Source organism: Heteronotia binoei, chromosome 3 (genome assembly GCF_032191835.1).
Source record: "Heteronotia binoei isolate CCM8104 ecotype False Entrance Well chromosome 3, APGP_CSIRO_Hbin_v1, whole genome shotgun sequence".
NCBI lineage: Eukaryota > Metazoa > Chordata > Lepidosauria > Squamata > Gekkonidae > Heteronotia > Heteronotia binoei.
Genome location: NC_083225.1, coordinates 117,662,550 through 117,685,039, shown reverse-complemented (window position 1 = coordinate 117,685,039; position 22,490 = coordinate 117,662,550). Strand labels below are relative to the sequence as shown.

At 43.3% G+C, this 22,490-nt stretch overlaps 1 protein-coding gene across 1 annotated transcript in view; it reads right to left on the bottom strand.

Moving 5' to 3' along the window:
* The window catches only part of HSPA13 (heat shock protein family A (Hsp70) member 13), a 28,943-nt gene extending 16,134 nt beyond the window's left edge, over nucleotides 1-12,809 (bottom strand). Inside the window, exon 1 of the mRNA XM_060234407.1 lies at nucleotides 12,632-12,809. Within this exon, the coding sequence (XP_060090390.1) occupies nucleotides 12,632-12,656 (25 nt within the window). The 5' untranslated portion in view covers nucleotides 12,657-12,809. The remainder of the gene's footprint in view (nucleotides 1-12,631) is intronic.
* Between the last annotated feature and the right edge of the window lie 9,681 nt (nucleotides 12,810-22,490).

The following is a 22,490-nucleotide window of genomic DNA, read 5'->3' as shown; positions in this document are numbered from 1 at the left end:
CATTTTAAAATAAGAATTTAAATTATACAGTTAAAAACAAATAAAATAGCACTATATCAGTTATAAACTAAATTATAGATTGTGGCATAGTTAATAAATTCATCGAACATCGAATTTGAATTGAGCGTAACTTAAGACCGCTGAATGATTTTAATGTTTTATGTATATAACAAATGATTAGATTTTTAACTATAAATTATGTAATTGTTAATTTTAATGCTTAATTTTATATTTTATGTTAGTTTTACATGTTGTAAGCCGCCCTGAGCCACCTAGTGGGAAGGGCGGGATATAAATCTCAGATAAATAAATAATAAATAAATAATAGCCTCATTTATTTGAATGAGCAAAAAGTTTATCCAGAAATTCAAAACGAAAAAAATCTATTGTGTTTTTAAAATACTTAAATAGTGAGATGTTGAGAATTTACTGGAAAAGTTTTAATTTGATTTTTCTCCATTTCTAAATGAACTTTTAAAAATATGGTTAGTAAATCCTGAAAAAGCACACATTTACCCCAGCTCCCTCTCCAAAAGGCCATTTTAAAATAAATTTGATAAATGTTAATGTGACAGAACTGACCCAATTTGACCTTCAGATCCGGACCGGTCCCATAAGCTCCCTCTTGAGTTGCCAACTCCTGAAGGGAGCTATTCTTCCTCCTGCCACTAGGGCACGCTGCCACCACCTGCTCAATTTAGAGGTTCCTAACTGAGAGGAACAGGACTCCCAATTCCCCTTTCCAGTGCTGAGGCCCGGCCTCGACGTCCTCTGCTTCCCAGCACCTGGTTATAACAGAAACCAACATCCTTTTTTGTGAGACCCCTGGAGGATTGGCACCCTTGCCAACTGCATGCCTTCCCCCTTCCTGGGACTCCCCTCTCACAGTAGCGTGATCTAAGGTGGTTGGGGAACTATGTGGTACAGAGCTTTACTGCCAGCCTTCAATATAGAAAAAGGTTTATTTTAAAAAAGTGAAAAGCCACAAGTATAATTTTAGCACAGCACACAATCAGCAACCAGAAGATCAAATAAAAGTTAGTTTGAAATGCATCCTTCTGTCCCTGGTTTAAACACTTGCCCTACCAGATGTTTAAGTAGAGCAGGCACATCTAAGTTAGTAAGTTACAAATAGGTTCTAAGGATACTTCATGCTTCCTGCATCCAGCCAGGCCCAGTCACATGGTCATATGAACATATGAAGCTGCCTTATACTGAATCAGACCCTTGGTTCATCAAAGTCAGTATTGTCTTCTCAGTATTGTCAAATATGGCTGCTGGCTACTGGCTGGAGAGTAGCAGTATGTTGTCTTCCAGTCCAGCTCCAAGAGAGAAGAGACCCCCTTGCTCTTCAGAGCAAGCACTTTCACTCATCCTCTGACTCCACCTACTTTACATCACTCTCCACCCCTTGTTATCTGGCCCACCCAGGTTTAGGCTTCTTTTCCTGTTCTCCCCAGAAAGCCTCTTTTCTGCTAGGCATTCTGGGAAAACCCTCCATGCATTCTGGCAAATCTCCAGCTCATTCCTGGAGATAGTCTCTGGGGCTGGTCTACACTCTCCACTCTGTTTCCTGCCTAGAGGAAAAGAATGCCCATTGTATCTTCAAGTAGCTGTTATTAGCATCTCTTAAGAGGTAGCCTAGATGCTGTTGTAATGCCAGGGGCTACCTTTCCCCCCACCCTTCCTACTTGTCTCTCAGCTCAGAGACAGAACCTTTTAACAAGCCAGCTGAGGCAAAGCATTTCTCCACAGTTAACAAAAATGAATGGGATAATTACTTAGAGTTAATAAATAACACAAATGAGTCCACGTATTCATTCTCATTGTTTAATTTAGTTACTACAGAGTGGATAACAGACATAAATTAGGCAATTCTAGGAGTACAACGGCGCAAACCAGGTTAAAAAGCCAATGGAAATCAATGGATTTAGAATGAGAAAACTGCATAGGATTGCATGGCTGTTCTATTGTCCTTTTTCACAAGACAACCATTCAATTGATATGCTAGAATCAGAATATGTTGCCAAACATGCACATGTATCAATTTAGGTCACTCAGATACTTGAAAATTGTGATAATTTTCATAACACACATTTTTAGAGTAGGCTTCTGAGGTAAAATAAGAATGGATTCTTCATGTCCTTAATTTTCTGGAGGGGTCTACAAAGCAGAATTTGAGTTCCCCTCCTCACTTACTGAAACATTCACCCCATTCTGCTGCTTCATGTGAACTTTATCTATGCATGCAACACGATCAGGTACTTGCAACAGGCTGCTGCTGGACGAAGAACATACAGGATTGGCATTTCTTTGTCAAAATGTTTAGGCTTTGACCTTCTTGACTTGCTGATAATCTAATATTGACCTGAAACAGGCAGAAATCCGAATGCTCATAAGTGGCTACTGAATGCTTATCTTTGATGCTAGATCACATTTCATTTCCTTTGGATTTTGGTCTCTCTCAGTTCTGGATTTTGGTCTATTTACTGAATAGACCAGATTTCATTCTATATCTCAATGTAGTACAAATGTACTTCTCTGGAACTTGTAACTGAAACTTAGATCAATTATACAGACATTATGTTTTGTTTTTGAAATATTTATTAACAGCTTGTTGATAGATTCTTTAGGAGATATATACTACTAGCTTGATACCCATGCTTTGCTACAATATGTATTATTTGTGAATTTCTTTGCTGCATCTCTAAGTTGCTTGTAGTGTTGGTGTATCTTACACAACATCTGCCAGGAGTTTTCTTGAGGGCAGTAAGAGGTGATGGCTGTGATAGGTGGGGGGGTGGAAATTGGCTGGAGGGAGCAGTGATGTACGATGGACACTCTGGCAAAGACTGGCATGTTCATATGAGAAGTTCACTTTTAAAAGGCCCTTGAAAGGTTATGCATCATTTCCCCCTGATCATTTGAAAGCTCAGTTTCCATACTGGCTTTTATGTAAAATTTCTACTGCAGGGTTTCCCAAACTTTTTTTCCCCGTGGCCCAGTTATTTTTATACTACTCCTTTGTGGTGCACTAAAATTTGGGAGTGGAACCAGGAGACTTTGGTGGTGGAGACAGGAATTATGTCATTTCCTGTGGTATCACTTCCAGGTCAAAGGCCAAGTGATGTCACTTCTGGGGCACACTCAACCAAATCTCCACCTCTTCCGTGATGTAACTTCCAGGGCACTCCCCCAAATCTGTCTCTTCTTCTGAAGTAACTCTGTTTTCAGAAAAATCTCTCAAACTCATGCTGAGCCAAAATGGGGGTGGAAAGTGGGCGGTCTGAAACTTTTTCATACATTCCCAGGGTCCTTTCTTTCCACCTCCACACCTGCATGCATCTGTCTGTTTGTGTGTTCTTCTCCAGCATGCAAGCACTCCTAATGCCCATGTTCAATTGCCTGCACCACCTACACACCCCTTCCTCAACAGCACTGGCCAGTGTATGCAATTGGGAGTTCTGTTTCCATTGCCATCAGGAATGCTAGCACTGTGTACCCCCCACACTGGGCCATGGCAGCTGCTCTGCCTCAAAATATGCTGACACATTTAGTAGGCCCTTCCTTCAGCTGCTGCTACTGGAACCCTGCCTCAAGCTACAACCGAGCTTGCTTGGTTTCAAGAAAATCTTTTGACAGCTATTTTTCATACTTTTCCTCGGCTGAAACACTGGGAAATTGCTGTGAAAGGTAGCAGGAGATTGTACTGCAATTAATGAATTAATTTCAAGTTATATGAAGTTCATACAAGCTTTTCTGCAGTTATCCCAAAAAGGATATTGATGAGGAGCTTGCAGGTTTTTACTGGATGTGTTTCCCATGCCTTTAAAAGTGGCCCAGCTCCTCTCTGCACAGCATAGACACATTGGGAAATGGAAAGAAGGAAAACAGAGGTCAGGCTTTGCAGCCTGTGCCAGTCTTCAAGCCTAGCTTTTCTCTGCACAACACAGTGACATTGGGGGATGAAGGAAGGAAAACAGAGCTCAGGCTTTGCAGCCTGTGTCAGTCTGCAAGCCTAGCTTTTCTCTGCACAACACAGTGACATTGGGGGATGAAGGAAGGAAAACAGAGCTCAGGCTTTGCAGCCTGTGTCAGTCTGCAAGCCTAGCTTTTCTCTGCACAACAGAGACGGGAAAGGAAGGAAGCAGAGTACAGCTCATGCTTTACTGGGGGCGGGGCTAGCTTTTCTTGTGACCCAGTATTGAGACTTCCGTGGACCAGTATCAGGTCACAACCCTGCAAATGGGAAACGCTGTCCTAGTGAATTTTTAGAGGAAGACTGGGAGGTGCATTTTACCTTTGGCCACATTCAATGACTCCCAATATGAAATGCATATTGTTTAGAATGTTGTGGGTAAGGACCCATGAGGCCACATATGCAAACAACCTCTGTCTTCCAACTGTTTGAGGGGTGGAGATGGGGATAAGGTATGAATGTTGTCAGCAGTTTCCTGTAACTGTAACTCAGAGCAGCCACGCTCCACAGGAAGATTGGCAAACCTAGTGAGCTTTAGAATGTTGAGGGTGATGTCCAATCAGGCAATTTATGCAAATGACCATTTGCTCTATCTGTCTCTGTGAGCAGGGGAAGAGGAAGCATCCTCCAAGCCACACTGTATCCTTATGAGGAAACATATTTTACTCGTTTTTACCCCCTTAGGCAGCAAATTCCTTAAAATCCTTTCTTAGTAGCTGCGGATATCATGAAAGGAATGCTCTCCCAAAATTTCAAGTTTCTAGGTTCAGGTGTTTTGGCTAGGGCTTGATTTGTTGGTCAGGAGACTTGTCTTTATATATACAGATTTAATCAACTGGAAGATATTAACTCAGGCCCCTTTTTGACAGTGTTACATTGTTGTTGTGAAGCAGCTAAAGACAAACTGCTGGAGACTCTTTTGTCTTAAAATATGAAAAATAGGCAGCATGAAAAACTGTCTCAACAGTGGCAAGCATGTTTGTTGACCCTGACTATGAGGTAACACCACTTCGGGAACCACCACTGAAATGGTATACACACTAATATGTGAATTAGGAAATAAGAACAGTGCATTGAATACACTGAAGGGCTACAGCCAGAGAGTAAGCAGACTGCATCTCCTAAATAGCTTGAACAAATCGTTCTAGCTCAAGTAAGGCACAAGAGAATGAAACCCACATACAGAAACAGTACAATATGTGAGGGGCATTTGTCTGCTGCACTTTTCTATCAATACCAATATAACACTAGTCTTGTTCTACAGGGTTATGAGAGACCAGGAGGAAGGAAATTAAAGTGTGTTGTAAAACCTTCAGGAAAAAATCCTAACAAATGGTGTTGGTCTAATCTGCCGTAACTCCCACCCATGCGCTTTTTTAGTAGGTAAATGCCAATGTTTGTTACTGATACATGATTTCATGCTTTCTCCCCAAAATCAAGAGAAGCCTTGTGGCACCATAAAGATGAATAAAATTTTATTCCAGCATAAGCTAAGAGGCCCACTACTTTGGCTACAATGAGTTAATCTGCACCATGCCATTATTTTATGTAGTATTAAAAAAAACACAATCAACTCTTAAGGACCCATTAAAAGAAAGTAATATATGATTGCATTTTTCCTGATTAGATTGAATTTTATGTAATTACACTTCAGAGAGCCCTGTGGCACAGCATGGTAAACTGCAGTACTGCAGTCCAAGCTCTGCTCACGACCGGAGTTCAATCCTGGCGGAAGCTGGGTTCAGATAGCCGGCTCAAGGTTGACTCAGTCTTCCATCCTTCCAGGGTCAGTAAAATAAGTACCCAACTTGCTGGGGGTAAAGTGTAGATGACTGGGGAAGGCAATGGAAACCACCCCATAAAAAGTCTGCCGAGAAAATGTCATGATGTGAAATCACCCAATGGGTCGGTAATTACTTGGTGCTTGCACAGGGGACTACCTTTAACTTTTTACCTTTTAATTCCACCTCACTCTACACTTCCTGAATTTCATGACCCCTGACCCACTGTTTGCCCCCCCCATATAAAGTAAGTGCAAAATTATGCTTCATTCATGGTATCTGAAGAAGTCAACTGTAGTTCAGAAATGTTTACACTGGAATAAAATTTTACCAGTCTTTCAGAGGCCACTAAACTCCTGTTTATTTTTGCTATAGCAGAATCATACAACTACTCAGAGTAGCACAAATACTATTCCCTGCTGAGAGGTATGGAAAGTCATGTATCCAGGTCTGAGGGGTATGTAAAGTCATGTATCTGAGAGGTGTGTTGCCTGCCAGAGGAAAAATTAAAGATATTACAGACAGTATCCCAAAACTTATCAAACCCACAGAGCACTACCCATTTGAGATGATCCATGTGGGAACCAACAACACAGCCACGAACACCATCAGAAGCATTAAGGTTAACTAAGAGGCTCTCGGGAGGAAGCTGTAAGGAATGGGGGCCCAGGTGGTGTTCTCTTTGCTCTTTCCTGTTATGGGAAGGAGAATATGACAAGAACCGACAATAATGGAGGTAAACCACTGGTTGTATTTGTGGTGCTGGCAGCAGCCATTTGGATTCTGGGACCACAGGCTACATTTTCTGGATGATAACCTAATAGCACAGGACAGACTTCACGTGTCAAAGTCCAGGAAGAAGGTGCTTGGCAGAAACCTGGAGAGGTTTATCAAGAGGACTTTAAACTGATAGCACAAGGGGAAGGAGACCACCAACACAGGGATCTAAATGAAGAAGAGCAAACAATGGAGGTCTGCCTGGAATGTTAGCAAGAGACCCCTAATTTCAGTTATATACGGACATAGTAATCACTCGTTTGGTTGCCAGGGTGCCTAGAGATCCAACTCACACACATCTGCTGTGAAACACGGGTTTTACCTACCATTTTATAAGATACTTATGTGAATACTAACAGCCTCGGCATTACAACAGCACTCTATATTTCTGGAAGAGTGCTACCCAGAAGTACAGATGGGATTCCAGCTGCTCCATGCATGCAGCATGTCAGTCGATGCAGTGGAAGAAGTCGCGTCGCCAGAAACTGTCCGGGCAAGCGGTTTCCAGCCTTGACCATGAAAGCCATGTTGGTAGGCTAACATCATCAGCGACCATCTTCCTGCAGTGCCAGACTCCATGACAGAGAAGCGAGAGGCTCGCGTACTCAACAGCTGTTACATCTACATAAGGCAATCAAGCTCAGCTTAGGCATGGATCCTGCCAGACCACCCAAGTCTTTGTCAAACAGAACTTCAGACAAAGGACTGTGCTCGCCAGAAGAGCAAGAAGAGGAAGACCAGTCTCCCCTAGAGCCAGAGTTCTTTGTATAAATCGGGTGTCACCTTGGGTACCAATTTGGCCCTCTATTGTCACCTTTAGATAAGTTTGGATAGCTTGTTTAATCCCCTCCACCCATGCTTCCACCCATGCCTTGCCCAAACTGCCACTTTGGAGCCTCCCCCTGTTCCATTATTACCTGGAGATCCATTCAGGTGACCAGAGTCAGGTCTGCTCATTGGCTGGAGGTGGGCATCCAATCAGGTGCCCAGAATAGACTAGATCCTGCCCACCAACAAGCCAGCCCCTTTTTGGGAGGACCTTTTCCTTTCCAAAAATAATATAACCAGAGAGAAAGCCATGCTCACTCTCTCTGCCTGAGCAATATGTAACCAGATTGTTCCTCCCTCCCTACTCTAAGTAAGGAGCATGAGGCATGGCACATCGCAGTGCATGTCTATATCTCCTAGTTGTGACTGGACCCTAAGCCACCAGGATCAGGTCATATACCCTGTCTATGTTTTTACCCTTGTGTTACCCCTCTATCAATTTCATATATGTTTCCTTAGGCCTGTATGTATGTTGTACGATTTTATACCCTTTTATGTTTGCCTTTATTTTATAATAAACCCCTATTATTATTATTATTAGACCAAATCTCCTCGTTATTGGGTGATTTCCAAGTCAAACACAGCCCAAGTCCTTGTCAAACGGAAATTCAGACAATGGACGGTGCTAGCCAGAAGAGCAGAAGAGGAAGACCAGCTTCACCTAGAGCCAGCGTTCTTTGTATAAATCGGGTGTCACCTTCGGTACCAATTTGGCCCTCTATTGTCACCTTTAGATAAGTTTGGTAGCTTGTTTAATCACCTCCACCCATGCCACGCACTAACTGTCATTCTGGAGCCTCCCCTTTTCCTGAGGTAACACACCATGTGACACCGCATCTTGCCCCGTCTGACCCAGCGTCATAATCCTTTTGCCCTCTTGCTCCCTAAGGGCTTAAGGAAGACCTTATAAGCTCTGACCCTACATCCCACACGTGTGCATTTGACAGTACCACATACTCCACTGTTAGATATGCCCCCGATACCTGATCAGTTGAGGGTTCATTCCCCATCTCCTTTTTCGTCACCATTGGAGCGTTCCTCGAAGACTATGATAGGTAATTATTACCCTGTTTGTCAATCCTTGTGTTTACCCCTGTCTATTTCAACCCGATCTTTATTAGGACTGTATGTGTGTTGTGTGACTTTATACTGAAGAGGGACCCCTGAATAATTAATGCTTACCTAAATTATAATAATAATGGAAAATATGGTTGTGCCTTCAAAAGAGAATGTCTGATGCAACATTTAGAGTGACTGTTAAGAGGCCCCTCAGAGGAGCTTCTGCTAAACTGTTAAGGCCAGACAGGCTATGGGTGTGAATCCAAGATAATAGCGGCCCCGCAGAGAAGGAGCTTCTTGCTGATAACACAGAGGGACAGAGCAGGGGAAAACTACAAAAATTACTGGAAGGAAAGCAGGAGGTGGAGCATTTGAATTAGATAAGAGGGGGTTTGTCTGCTTGTTTTGGGGATGAATAAAAATGGTCAGAAAGCTGATGATTTTAACTTAGTCATTTTGAGCTTATGCTGACAAGTTCTACTTTGATGTCAAAGTAAAATACCTCGCTTCAAACCAAGCAATGTGTGGGGCTTCGTTATTTACCCGCTACCATACCCTTGTATGTTTGACTTTATTCTATAATAAAACCCCTTGATTATTATATTATATTGCCTCATTATTGGGTAACTTCCAAAGCAGACGCCTTCTGTATAAATAGGTTTTAGATCTCGCTGAAAGGCTGATTGCCCTCCACTCTAAATTCCCCAAAATCCTATTTTTAGGGCAATTGGCTTAACGGGTCTAACGGAGCCAACAGTACAAGACTTCAGGTGTCCAATGCCCAAAGCTAGGGCAATAAGAAGGAAGAGCTTGAGCTTCTAATATAGACAGAGGGATATGATTTAGTAGGCATTACAGACACTTGGTGGGATGATTCCCATGACTGGAATGTAGTAGTGGATGGATATGAGTTGTTCAAGAAAAACTGAAAGGGTTGAAGAGGAGTGGAGTGGTGTTGTATGTGAAGAGAGGGTTGGTTTGTCAGGAAATACTGGAGGAGAAGGGCAACAGTCCAGTTGGAAAGTGTCTGGGTAAGGATAATTGAAGGAAGGACACGACATATTATAGTTGGAGTCTGCTACAGACTTCCTGGCCAGGATGAGGTGGATGCTGTCCTCCTTGAACAGCTTGACAGGATATTCAAACAACATGACCTGGTAATTATGGGTGACTTCAACTTCCCTGGTGTGTGCTGAAAGACAAACTCTGCAAAGTTTTCTACGGTCACTCACATTCTTGACCTGTCTGGCTGACAACTTCCTTCATCAAATGGTGGAGGAAGCTATGAGGAGCTCGACCATACTTGACTTAATATTGATAAACAGGCAAAAGATGGTAGATGGGGTGAAGGCGGTGGGGACCTTAGGAGAAAGTGACCATGTGCTGCTAGAATTCCTTGCTGTGAGAGACCAAGAAACTTTGTAGCTGCACATATATATTAGATTTCAGTATGGCAGACTTTAATAAATTCAGAGGCATGATGGGAATTATTCCATGGGCAAGACTGCTGGAGGGGAAAGGAAAAAGTGAGGGGTGGGCTCTCCTAAAACAAGAGCTCTTGCAAGCTCAAGCCATCACTATTCCAACGAGAAGGAAATCTGGAAGCAGATCCAAAAAGCCAATGTAGATGAACAGAGAACTCCAATATCTGCTAAGGGAGAAAAAAATGTTCAAGAAATGGAGGCAGGGACTTACCTCTAAAGAAGAGTATCTGTGGGTTACAAGGCACTGTAGGTTGGCCATTAGATGCCAAAACCCATGGTGAGCTAAAGCTGGCAGGAAGGCTCAATACAACAAAATCTTCAGATATGTGAAGAGCAAACTCAAAATAAAAAGATGTATTGGGCCTCTGTTGGGTGAAAATGGAGAAACTCTGACAGAGGACAGAGAGAAAGCAGAAAGGCATAATGCCTATTTTGCTTCAGTTCTTTTCCTGAAGAAGAGTACAGGCTCATCTAGAGATGGTAGTAGGCAAGGTGCAGTATCTGGGCTGTTGGTTAACATGAACAGTGGTCGTTGAGAAGCACCTGGCTGCATTGAATGAGTACAAATTCCTTGGGCCAGATAGTATGTACCCAAGAGTGTTCAAAGAACTTCCCAGAGAGCTTGCAGAGCCTTTGTCAGTCATCTTCCAGACCTCTTGGAGGACCAGAGACATGCTACAAGACTGGAGGAGGGCAAATGTCAGCCCATTCTTCACAAAAGAGAGGACAGATGACCCAGAAAACTACAGGCCAGTTAGTCTGACCTCTGTCCCAGGGAAGATACTAGAGCAGATTTTAAAGGCATCAGTCTATGAGCACCAAAGGACAACTTGGTGATCTAGGGGAGTCAGCACAAATTTGTCACCAACAGGTCCTGCCAGACCGACCTCATTTCCTTCTTTGATCGAGTGATGAGCTTACTGTACCAAGAGAATGCTGTTGATGTTGTTTACCTAGATTTTTTAGTAAAGTTTTTGACAGGGTTCCCCATGATGTTCTGATGAGTAAGCTAGAGGACTGTGGACTGGACTCTAGGATAGTGAGGTGGATAGGGAACTGGCTGGAGAACTGCACAAAGAGTAGTTGCATTATGCCTGAATGGAGGCACGTGTCCAGTGGGGTTCTACAGGGCTCACTGTACCCGGTACTTTTCAATATTTTTTATCAATAATTTGGATGAGGGTGTGGAGGGGCTACTTATTAAATTTGCAGATGATACCAAATTGGGAAGAGCAGCAAATACACCAGAATTCAATGAGATATGAACATGCTGGAAAAGTGGGCGGAAGTGAACAAGATGCTATTTAACAAGAATAAGTGCCAAGTTCTACATCTAGGTAACAAACATGAGAAACACATACTTGATGGAGGATACACTTCTGGGTCACAATGTGTCTCATCAAGATCTTGGGGCACGAGTGGACCATAAGTTAAATATGAGCAGCCAGTGTGATGCAGTGACAAAAAAGGCAAATGCCATCTTGGGATGTATGAACAGAGGCATAACTTCCAGATCGCAAGTTGTCATAGTTCCTCTGTACACTGCATTGGTCAGAGCACATCTGGAGTATTGTGTGCAGTTCTGGAGGCCTCACTTCAAGAAGGATATGGACAGAATGGAGCAGAAGAGAGCAACAAGGATGATCAGGGGCCCAGAGACCAAGCCCTGTAAGGAAAGGCTGAGGGACTTGGGAATGTTCAGTCTGGAGAAGAGAAAGTTGAGGGGGGACATGATTGTTCTCTATAAATATCTGAAGGGCTGTCACTTAGAGGAGGGCAGGGAGCTGTTCCTGTTGGCAGCAGAGGAGAGAACTCATAACAACGGGTTTAAATTACTTCCTTACAGCAAGAGCTGTTCAACAGTGGAATCAGCTACCAAGGGAACTGGTGAGATCTCCTGCACTGGCAATCTTTAAGCAGTGGCTTGGATGAATACTTGTCAGGGATGTCGAAGGCTGATCCTGCATTAAGCAGGGGGTTGGACTAGATGGCATGTACGGCCTCTTCCAACTCTATGATTCTATGCACTACCCTCTTGGAAGTATGCCCAAATAAATTAATTTAAACACAGCTTTCCACGGAATACCTTCAGTCTGAAATATTTATGTACATTAAAAAAAGCATCCATTAAAATACCATCCATCAAGTCCTTCTAAGGACAATAAAGTATTATTTAATAATCAGGGAAAGAGAAAAGGGCAGATGAAGAATCTAAATAGCTCACGCCAGGTAGACAGAAGAAAAGCGTTCATAAAGGCCATACTTTAATCTTATCCTTCCTGCACAAAGCTCAAGATGTCCCACTTGATCTCCCACATTACTATTTTATCATTACAATAAGGTAGTTCATGTTAGCCCAAGATCACCAAATGAGCTTCATAACTAAAAGAGAGTTTGAACCCAAGTGCTTTGCCCTACTACACCGGCTCCCTTCCTGTGGACCCTGACTACCACTGGACAATCTGGAAACCAAGTTGTTAGACCACCTCGAATGTGCCTAGTCCCCTTGTGTTAAAAACTTGGATGCACTCTACAGACCCTCGGATACACCCGACTTTATCTCTGCCTGACAAGAGGCGAAGCCAACCCCCTATGCTGAGGCTGCGTTGCTGGCGTTTCCCCCCGAAAAGTAGAAAGGCGAGTAGAAAGAGCTCTTAATGTGCTGGACAAAAGCTGGACCAATACACAGAGACAAATCTGGCACAGAGAACCATTCAACTTACCAAGGACCGTCATTTCCCCGGCCATCTTAGTGGGATTCGATTTGGTCCTCTACCACGAATTGTAAGACGCTACTTCTTGCAGCACTAACCGGCTTCCTAGGTTATTGACGGAATGATGACTGTACCTTCGTTTCGCATGGGCATCTCGGAAACTACCGGTATGTCGCATGGCATACTGGGAAATGTAGTCTCGCTGCGGGAAGGTCCCAGTACACAATGTAGAAAAAAACTACATTACCCGTCAGGTAATCCAAATTGAGGAAGCACGTACTTCCGTGTTTACCCAAAATACCTCATTGAATCTCTATAATGGGGCTGATGGGACAGAAAGGAAACTTCCTGGTGGTATGGCAAGGAGGGGAGGAGGTAATGACAGCTATGACGTTTTCCTGTTCTTTGTCTTTTGGGAGTTGTCATAGGAACACATTGAGTAGACGTGAACCTGCTTTGCAGTCGCTCTGTCCTTTAGTCTGCGGGTTCTAAGAACATGTATTTCCTCCGCCTCATCTGCCCCTGCCTTTCCTACTTAATTGTTTCATCAGGTATGCAAAACTGTGTACTCTTCTTCCTAGTTGTAAATATCAAATCCCTGTAGTCTTTCTTTGCTTTCGCTAGAAAGTAAGGTTGTACGAGGTCGCTCCCTTTATTGATATGGAGTGCATTTATTTCTTTAAAGGGGGGGGGGGGGAATGTCCTAAGAATGAAACATAACTTCAGCACAACAAATAGCGCTTCATTTTGAAAAGTTCTGAATTTATTTTTATACGTCTGTATATGTGTCTCAGCGCTTTAATGCGCTCAGTGGTAAGGAGTTTAATAAAACTGATGTCAAATTAGTAGAACAAAATAGGAGTCAAGGTGCACCTTTAAGACCAACTTAGTTTTATTTCCAACGTAAGCTTAGAACACATGAAAGCTTACATTCTGAATAAAACTTAAGTTGGTCTTAAAGGTGCACCTTGACTCTTATTTTGTTCTACTACTTCAGACCAACACGGCTGCTCACTTTGATGTCAAATTACATTTTTGTTTGATCCTCTTGACATTTACTCAGAAATTAGTTGCACTTTGCTCAGTGGGGGTTGTTCCTCTCTAGGTGTGAAGTGTACTTTAGCCAAGTGTAAATTAGCCTTTATACTCTACCTTTAGCCTTTATACGTTATATTCTGCAGAACATACATGTCCCGTAACAGAAATAAAGAGGTTTTGTTTTGTTTTTTTAAAGACTTGTTCTCCCAAGAGCCAATTTGGTGTAGTGGTTAAGTGCAGGGACTCTTATCTAGGAGAACCAAGTTTGATTCCCCACTTTTTCACATGCAACTGCTGGAGAGACCAGCCACAGTTCTATCAGAGCTGTTCTCTCAAGAGTAATTCTCTCAGCCCCACCTATTTCACAGGGTGTCTGTTGTGGGGAGGGAGAGGGGAAGCAGATTGTAAACTACTCTGAGACTCCTTCGGGTAGTGAAGGGCAGGATATAAATCCAATCTCCTCTTCTGATACCAATTTAGTTCTTTTTGTCTGATGTAACCGTGGCTGCTTTAACACACATTGGAAATGCACTGTCAATGTGCTTTAGCAATTGTTTGCAATCGGATTTTCCTGAGTAAAACAGGGAAGTTCAGTTGCAAACATTTGCTCAAGTGTATTGAAAGTGCTTTATCCAACATATGTAAAAGTAGTCTGTGTTTATAGAAAGTCCTGGTAAAAGCCTCAGATTTTTTGACAGGTTATAGTATGAGGCTGCTTCAGTTTGTGCATGTTTACTTGGAAGCAGGTTCTATAGAATACTATGATTGTTTCTCACAAGTAAATGTTCAGAGGATTTGTGAAATGGCATGCTGTTTTCTGTACTTGTCTTGAGAAGTACACTATCAAAGACTGTTTTAGACACTGCTAGTGGAAGAAAAACTTACTTGTGTACTTTATAGGTGCTCAGTATCATTTACTGCATACAATGCCACTGTGTGTGCAAAGTGATGATGTTAGTACAGTGCTCTTCTAGACTACGTATCTCAGGATTTTTGGCACTGCTCATGTAGAGGCTGAGGGCCAGTGTAAATGAGATGTGGATAGATGCATAGCCATACAGGGAAGTTCTTCAGTCCTCCAGCATCCCTTTCAGATCAATACATCTAATTCTCAATGTGGCCAAACCTGAACAGACAATACAGATCTTTTTGTGAGCTTGAGAAAAATCCCAGGTTTGCAAAAAAATCTGTGAATTTTTTTTTTAATTGAGATGTTAAAACCCCTCCAAAATAATAGAAGTAATTCCAGGAGGATCTGCATTGAATTGGGGGATATCAGCAAAAAAATCCATCCACCTTGGTAACATAAGTGCCGTTCTTTTGATATTGTTACATAATTAATACTATAATGCTCCTTGAGTCTAGTCTTGGAGAAGGATGGGATAAAAATACTAAAATAAATTCTGTTAACGCAAGTGCTATTATGCTGACCAAGCAAAGACAGCTACTTTCATGTCCCTAGATATTGCCAAAAGACAAAAGCAGCTTTGCATAGACATTGTTGTTTACCTCTCAACACACATGTTCAGGTGTGAGACAGGATGCCATACCTATTTTTACCATGTTTCCATGTTGCAAACCCAGGTGAGGTGGCTGTTTTTTGCTGGCATGTGGCAAGAAATAGATGCTTCTGCTGCTTCACTGGTAAGCTCTTTTGCATGGTTGGAAGGAAGTAAAGAAAGAGAATTGTGGTATGTGGCTTAAGGGGTGAGGGGAATAACATCCTTTTGTAGACAATTAAGATATCTTAAAGTTTATGCTGACAAGTTTGTGGGGAAATGGACTCATTTACACTTTGAAGCGATGAATTTCAAGGCAGGTTATTCCTTTTTCTTTTTAACTGTGAAATAAATTTATATACTATACTTTGTTTTTGAGGATATATAATCCCATACATACAAAAGGCAAGCCATCTTGGTGACAACTCATCTATCCCATTGGCTGAGGCACATGTCACTTAGTCTTCACAGAGAGCAACTCCCACCCTCCAGCCCCAGGACAGATGAAGACTGGACAACTGGGGAAGCTGCCTTTGTGTCCTGTTGGCCCATCCCACCCATTTTCCCTTAGTGGCTGTTGCTAGGCAACCATAGTATTCCAAACTTGGTTCTGACAATAAAAGGTAGGGGGAGGAGGTCCTTTCCAGGCCTACTTTGGCCTTTGAGGGATAACTCATTGGGCCAGTTCTGACTAGAGTTGCCAGCTCCAGGTTGGGAAATTCCTGGAGATTTTGTGGTGGTGTCTAAGAAAGCCAGAGTTTGGAGAAGGGAGAGGTCTCAGCTGAATATAATGCAATAGAGTCCACCCTCCAAAGCAGTTGTTTTCTCCAGGGGGAGAGAGATCTGTTGTCTGGAGTTCAGTTGTGATACCAGGAGATCTTCAGGCTGCACTTGGAGGTTGGCTAGCCTTAACTAGGCCTGGCTGCTTGCTGCTATTTAGCAGCCGCCCCCCAATGGCAGCTAGTGTAGTATAGCAGTTAGCACTTCAGGGCAGGGTCTGCCAGACCCAGGCTGTTGCTGTGGAAGCTAACTGGGTGATTTTTGACCAGTCATGGACTTTCAGCCTAACCTACCTCACAGGGCAGCTGTGCAGATCAAAAGGGAGAGATGAGAATGATGTAAGCTGCATGGGTCCCCACTGTGGAGAAAGACTGTCCTTTTCCTAGGTAGAGGCTGCAGGAAGGGGGGAGATGGAAAGCTGAAGTTAGAGGGGCAGATAAAGATAGGTTGCTAGTTGTCTGAGAAGAAGATAACACTGTCACCTTCAGGTTGAGAAATTCCTGGAGATTTGAGAGGTGGAGTCTGGAGAAGGTGGAGTTTGTGGGGGGGGGGGAGACTCAGACAGGTACAGTGCCATAGACTCCACCCTCCAAACCAGCCATTTCCTCCTGGGAAATCATAGTTGCCAATCTGTAGGCGAGGGCTGGAGATCACTCAGAATTACAACTGCTCTCCAGATGGCAGAGATCACTTCCCCTGGTGAAAATGGATGCTTTGCAGGGTGAATTCTGTGTTATTATACCCTGCTGAGGTTGCTTCCCTTGCGCTTTGGTCCCACACTGTGGAAAAAGACTACTTTTCCTAGGCAGAGGCTGCAGGGAGGGGGGAGGAGATGGAAAGCTGAAGTCAGATCAAATCCTCTCCAGAAAATGGCTGCCTTGAGGCACATACTCTGTGGTATACCAAAACACAACCATGGCAGGTACCCCAACAGATCGCACCACAAGTGCATGCTGATGCTAAACACTGCAAGGCCGAACAGGAAAAGGCGGCAACAACACGCTGCAGACAAATGTTATGCTGTGCTTCAGCATCTGTCATCACACTATGATGCCAAAGGAAATTGACCCTGAGTGCCCAAGGCTGGGGCACTCGCCCAGAGCCTCTTTCTAGATTCCATTGTATTTATTCTCACAACAGGCCTTATTCCTAGTAAATCATATATTAAAAAAGAAAGAGAATATTGAGCACAAGTGAAGCTATTCTGTACTAAAATTCAAAAGGTGTTTAATCTGAAATTGGTTATTAGATTAAAACCTAATTGACAGAGTTGGAACTTTGGAAAACAAAAAAGCATTCAATAACTAAAGACAATAACTAATACAATAATTAGAAAAGGCAGCAAGCACAGCTCGTATTCTGCATCTTTTGCCCAACAAAGGATTGTGATCCTGCAATGTTTATTTTCTAATACGTGAACATGGCTCTATGAGGTATGCAACTTCCATTGTGTCTTCCATAGGACTGGCTACCAAATAATTGTTTTAATTGCCACTAATCACCAATATACTAAAGTCTTGCTATTCCAATGGAGAACAAGTAGCCTAATTAGATATCCAGAAAGCAGATGCTACTTAACAGGAGGCAGTAAAGGTATATATGAACATATGAAGCTGCCTTATACTGAGTCAGACCCTCGGTCCATCAAAGTCAGTATTCTGCTCAGACTGGTAGCGGCTCTCCAGGGTCTCAAGCTGAGGTTTTTTCACACCTTTTTGCCTAGACCCTTTTTAGTTGGGGAAGCTTTCTTGATCCTTTAGTTGCAGCTTTATATTTTCTTTTTCTTAGAAGGCAGCTGTGGATGTAGCAAGCTCCATTCCTGGGCAAGGTTTCGCTGCTGTAGAATATCCATATTTTGAGGCTTTGTTTGATGTCACACTTTCAAAATGTTTATCAACAGGCTTTCAGATCTCCCCTTGAAGCAGGAGTCCTCCTACCCCCTGCTGACTCATCCTGCGACTGTTCAGCTGGGCAGTAGAAGAAAAATGAGGGAAGTTGTGACTGTGCTGCAATTAGATAACTTCCATTGATGTCATTGCAGTGCCGGGGGCACTCTAGCATTCACCCAGATGTCCATACTTAAACTGTAGAGTTTTTACTGAATACTAGAGTGAAGTGCTCCCAGTGAAGTGATGATGTCAGTTCTGGTCACCCCAGAAGTGATGTCGCTATATCACCAGCAAGGCCCCACCACAGTGCATATGCCAGCAGTGTGCTGGCAACTCTAGTGAACACTGATTTATGTTTATGGTTCTAAATGTAATCCTTCACTAAAGAATGCTTTTTGAGCTGCTCTGGAGTATAGTCATTATATGAATAATGTATGAAATTGAGCCTTTGAAGTTGCCTTCATAATTAACGTTCAAATGGTGAGAAGGCGAAAATGATTGGTCCCAGTAAGTTAGTTTGAAAAATTGTAATTACCCTCTTTAGCTCCATATTGAAATATTGGAATAAAGCTATTCTGAGAGGTAAAGGGAAGGACTGGTAGTAAAGACTTCACCTAAAGACCTCTTTGTGGCACAGATGCTGTTGCAAAATGCAAGGTGTAGAAACTCATAACAAGGCATATATTTAAACAGTTACTATGGAGCAGGCACAGTATGAAGACCATACAAAATTGAGTTGTAATAACCTTCATAATTAACTTGCTGAGAGTTCAAGCCATATGCCCAGGTGAGGACTTCTCGCTGGAGACTTTGGATGCTCAGACATCACTGCTTTATATAGATCATAAAAGATCTCTTTTCCGGAGTCCTTCCAATCTGGTATACCATTGTTTAGACATGCCACTCATGTTTAACTTGCCACTAGAACAATTAATTAGTTAATAAAGCCAATTAAATGAATGATGTGTGGCCCTGATCACCATTTTAGGAAATGTCTTTTCCTTCCTTTTCTCCTCGTCTGGACTGGCAACTTCTATTGCTGTCATCCATCAACATTCATTATCAGTGGCTCTAAGCTCTTAGCGCTACAGCCAAAGTAAGTGATCTTGCTGGGTGCTTATGAGCAGGCTATGAATGTACAGGACAGCACATTTCAGAGTAAGCCTCAACCACAAGATTAACTCCTATGCACTGTAATTCAGGAAGTGTGTATTTTTTCTTCAGAACTGTTCATTTTATCTATATGTAATTTTATGCACATTCAGAAATGCGGCCAGGGGACGTTGCCTGCCTTTAAGGGGGTATCTCACCTGAATAATGGGGTGCCCAGCTCTGGAAACAAAATGCATTCTTGTCAGAAAACAGGCCAAGGGAGAATAAGTGTCTCTGCACAAACATACGGAGGCCTGGCTCTGATTACTTCCTGGTCTGGCTACTCTCCCCCTCCCAACTGACTGATGAGATTATTATGGGTCCAACAGGTAAGCATTGTCTTTGTTGTAATTCACGGCCATCTCCCTGCTTCCTTACTGCAACTCAACCTATCTTTTGTTTACTTCTATGGTAAAGTCTGCCACCTGGGCAAATCCTTTGTCTTCTGTGCTTACCCCTCTTCAGGGTATCTCTGCTAAATTGCTTGAACCATTGACACCCATCCTGACCCATCATATCCTATTCTGACAAACAGTACTAAGTCAGCTATACCAGTTGCCTAAACCTGGGAATCCATTCATGTGCTCAGGATAAGCTCATCAACAACCATTAAGGTCTCCATAGCTACCAGAGGGTCTTCCCTCAAAACCACATATAAACTAGGTTCAAATCACACTACATTGTCCATTCTGTAAGGTGCCATATACAGTTTGTACCCCACGTTACTCTCTGTAATTGGGTCTATCGGGTGTGTCACGCTGGTCATGCACACTCTCCATTTTCCTTGCTATACAAACATCTGCACTTCAGGAACAGGTAATATTACCTGCTTCAATAATCCCTACAAATCCCTATCGATCACCGCTTTCTTTCCTAGCCCTTGAGTGTGTATTTTATTGTTTGTGTGTGTGATTGTACCTTTTACATATTTTTCTAGTAAACATAAAATATATTCAATCTGGAGTCTTTCTTTATGAAACTGGACCTCTGTATCCTTGGTGAATAAGATCCACCCTCCTAATTCATTCTACCTAGGCTTCCCAACCCTCCCGCCCTGGCGGGGGACCCCAGAATTTCCAGCCTCTTCCCCCGCTCCCCAAAAAAATGCGAGGGGGGGGGGAAGGCTGTCGCCTCTTCTCCGCTTCACCATAGCTGCTCCTCCGAGATGGGCTCAGGCTGAGCCCATCTCGGAGGAGCAGCTATGGTGAAGCGGAGAAGAGCCTCCCTCCCCCCCCCCACCGCATGCACTTGACAGGCGCATCCACTCCCTCCCTTCCCAGCCGCACTGGCAACGCCAGTCATAGGCCAGAGGCCGTGCTTTTGACCTCCCGGAAGGAGGGAGGCTGACGCCGGCTTCCCGGCCATCCGGGAGTTGTAGGAGGGGGCATGGAGACGGGGCTATAAAGCCCTGGCTTCCGCCCGTGCAGGGCAGTTCTCTCATGGTTCTCGGCAGGGAGAGCCACGTCGTCGGTTTCAGCGTCCGTAGGCGGCAAGCATCACGGTGCGGGCCTCTACAGTGCGGCTGCATGTCGGGGCTGTGAAGAGCGGCTCAGGGCAGCTCGGGGCGATCGCATGAGCGGCGGCTGCTGGACGGCAGGAGTTTGGCCAGTTCTGCTGGGACGCGAAGTTGTATCGCGGGGGCAGTAGGAGCCTGGCTTCCCCCTCCCACACCAGGTCCCACTCAAGAAATATCTGAGAACTTTGAGGGTGGAGCCAGGAGACTTCGGGGGTGGATACAGGAACAAGGGTGTGGCAAGCACAAGAGCACACATTTAAAGGGGACCACACAGTAAAGCTGCAGTACTACAGCTGGTGCCCTCTGCTCACAACCTGAGTTCGATCCCAGCGGAAGCTGGTTCAGGTAGCCGGTTCCAGTTTGACTCAGCCTTCCATTCTTCTGAGGTCAGTAAAATGTGTCCCCAGCTTCCTGGGGGGAAAGAAATCAGAGAAGGGGAGGGTGGAGGGAAGGAAGGCATTTAAAAAGTTGTGAGGTCCCTTTAATTGTGATGGACAGAACTCCCTTTGGAGTTCAATTGTGCTTGTCACACCCTTGCTCCTAGCTCCACCCCAGTGTCTCCTGGCTCCACCCCCAAAGTCCCCAGATATTTCTGGAATTGAACTTGGCAACCCTAACTCTACCTAAGTCTCCCTCTTGCTAATTTCCCCATCTAAAAGAGGAGACCCAAACATTTCCGGTAGCAGAAAGTAATCCTCAGAAGAATAGTCTACTCAGAAGTCCCATTTTATTCAGTGGGGCTTGCTCCCAAGAATGTGTTCTTAGCAGGGCTTTTTTTTCTGGAAAAAGAGTTGCTGGAACTCAAGAGGGAAATGGAGAAACACATGGGTGCCCCTCATGAACTTTTAAACATTTTTGAGGAGTTTGTTTCCTCAGAGAGGTTCCTGAACTCCATTCAGCCATGTTCCCTCAGGGGAAAAAAGCCCTGGTTCTCAGGATTACTGCCGTTATCAATTAAAATTTGTAATTTCTTTACAGCCTTATTGGTTAAAAAACAGTTCATGTACTTTACACATGGTAAAGTAAATATTCTGAGAGAGGGACTGTGGAAGCTTTTGGTAGAGGCATTTATTACGCACATTTTCCACTAGGTGTCAGAATATTGCTAAGGAAGTTGATTTGGGACAGATCTTAACAGTTTCAGATGCATAGAAAGCACATTAACCTTTAGTAATCTTTATCTAAATTTTTGCAATTGCATAAATCATAAAAAAGCCTCATCATTTTCTGCGTATTATATTTTAGTCTCTAAGTATAATAAATTTACTGAAGCTTCCTGTGAAATCATTTTAGAAGTCCTCAATGAAATATGTTCTTCCGTTTTCACAAATGTAGTCCACATAATTAATGTCATGTAATCTGGAAATTTAAAGGGTAGTTAGTGGGATTTTTACACAAGTGCTTGAAGCCATGTTTTGTAAATTATGGGCCTAAGCAGTGAAGTCACTCAAGATATGCAGTGGTGCTTTAGCACTGTACTGAAGGACTTAACAATTCAAATGATACTTAACAAGTCCATGGAGTGTGTTTTGAGTCCTGCTTTGGTGAGGAAACAAATCTAAAATGTTGGGTCAAGTTAGTTAAATTTAGGGTTGCCAAATCCAATTAAAGAAAAATCTGGGGTCTTTGGGGGTGGAGCCAGGAACAAGGATGTGACAAGCAATAATTGAACTCCAAGAGAGTTCTGGCCATCACATTTAAAGGGACAGCACGCCTTTTTAAATGCCTTTCTTCCATAGGAAATAATTAAGGATAGGGGCACCATCTTTGGGGCTCATAGAATTGGACCCTCTGGTCCAATCGTTTTGAAACTTGGGGGGTATTTTGGGGAGAGGCACTAGATGCTATACTAAAAATCTGGTGCCTCTACCTCAAAAAATAGCCCCCCCAGAGCCCCCAATACCCACAGTTCAATTCCCTATTATTCTCTATGGGAATCGTTCTCCATAGGGAATAACAGAGTGCCCAGTAGACATTTCCCTCCCCCCCACGCT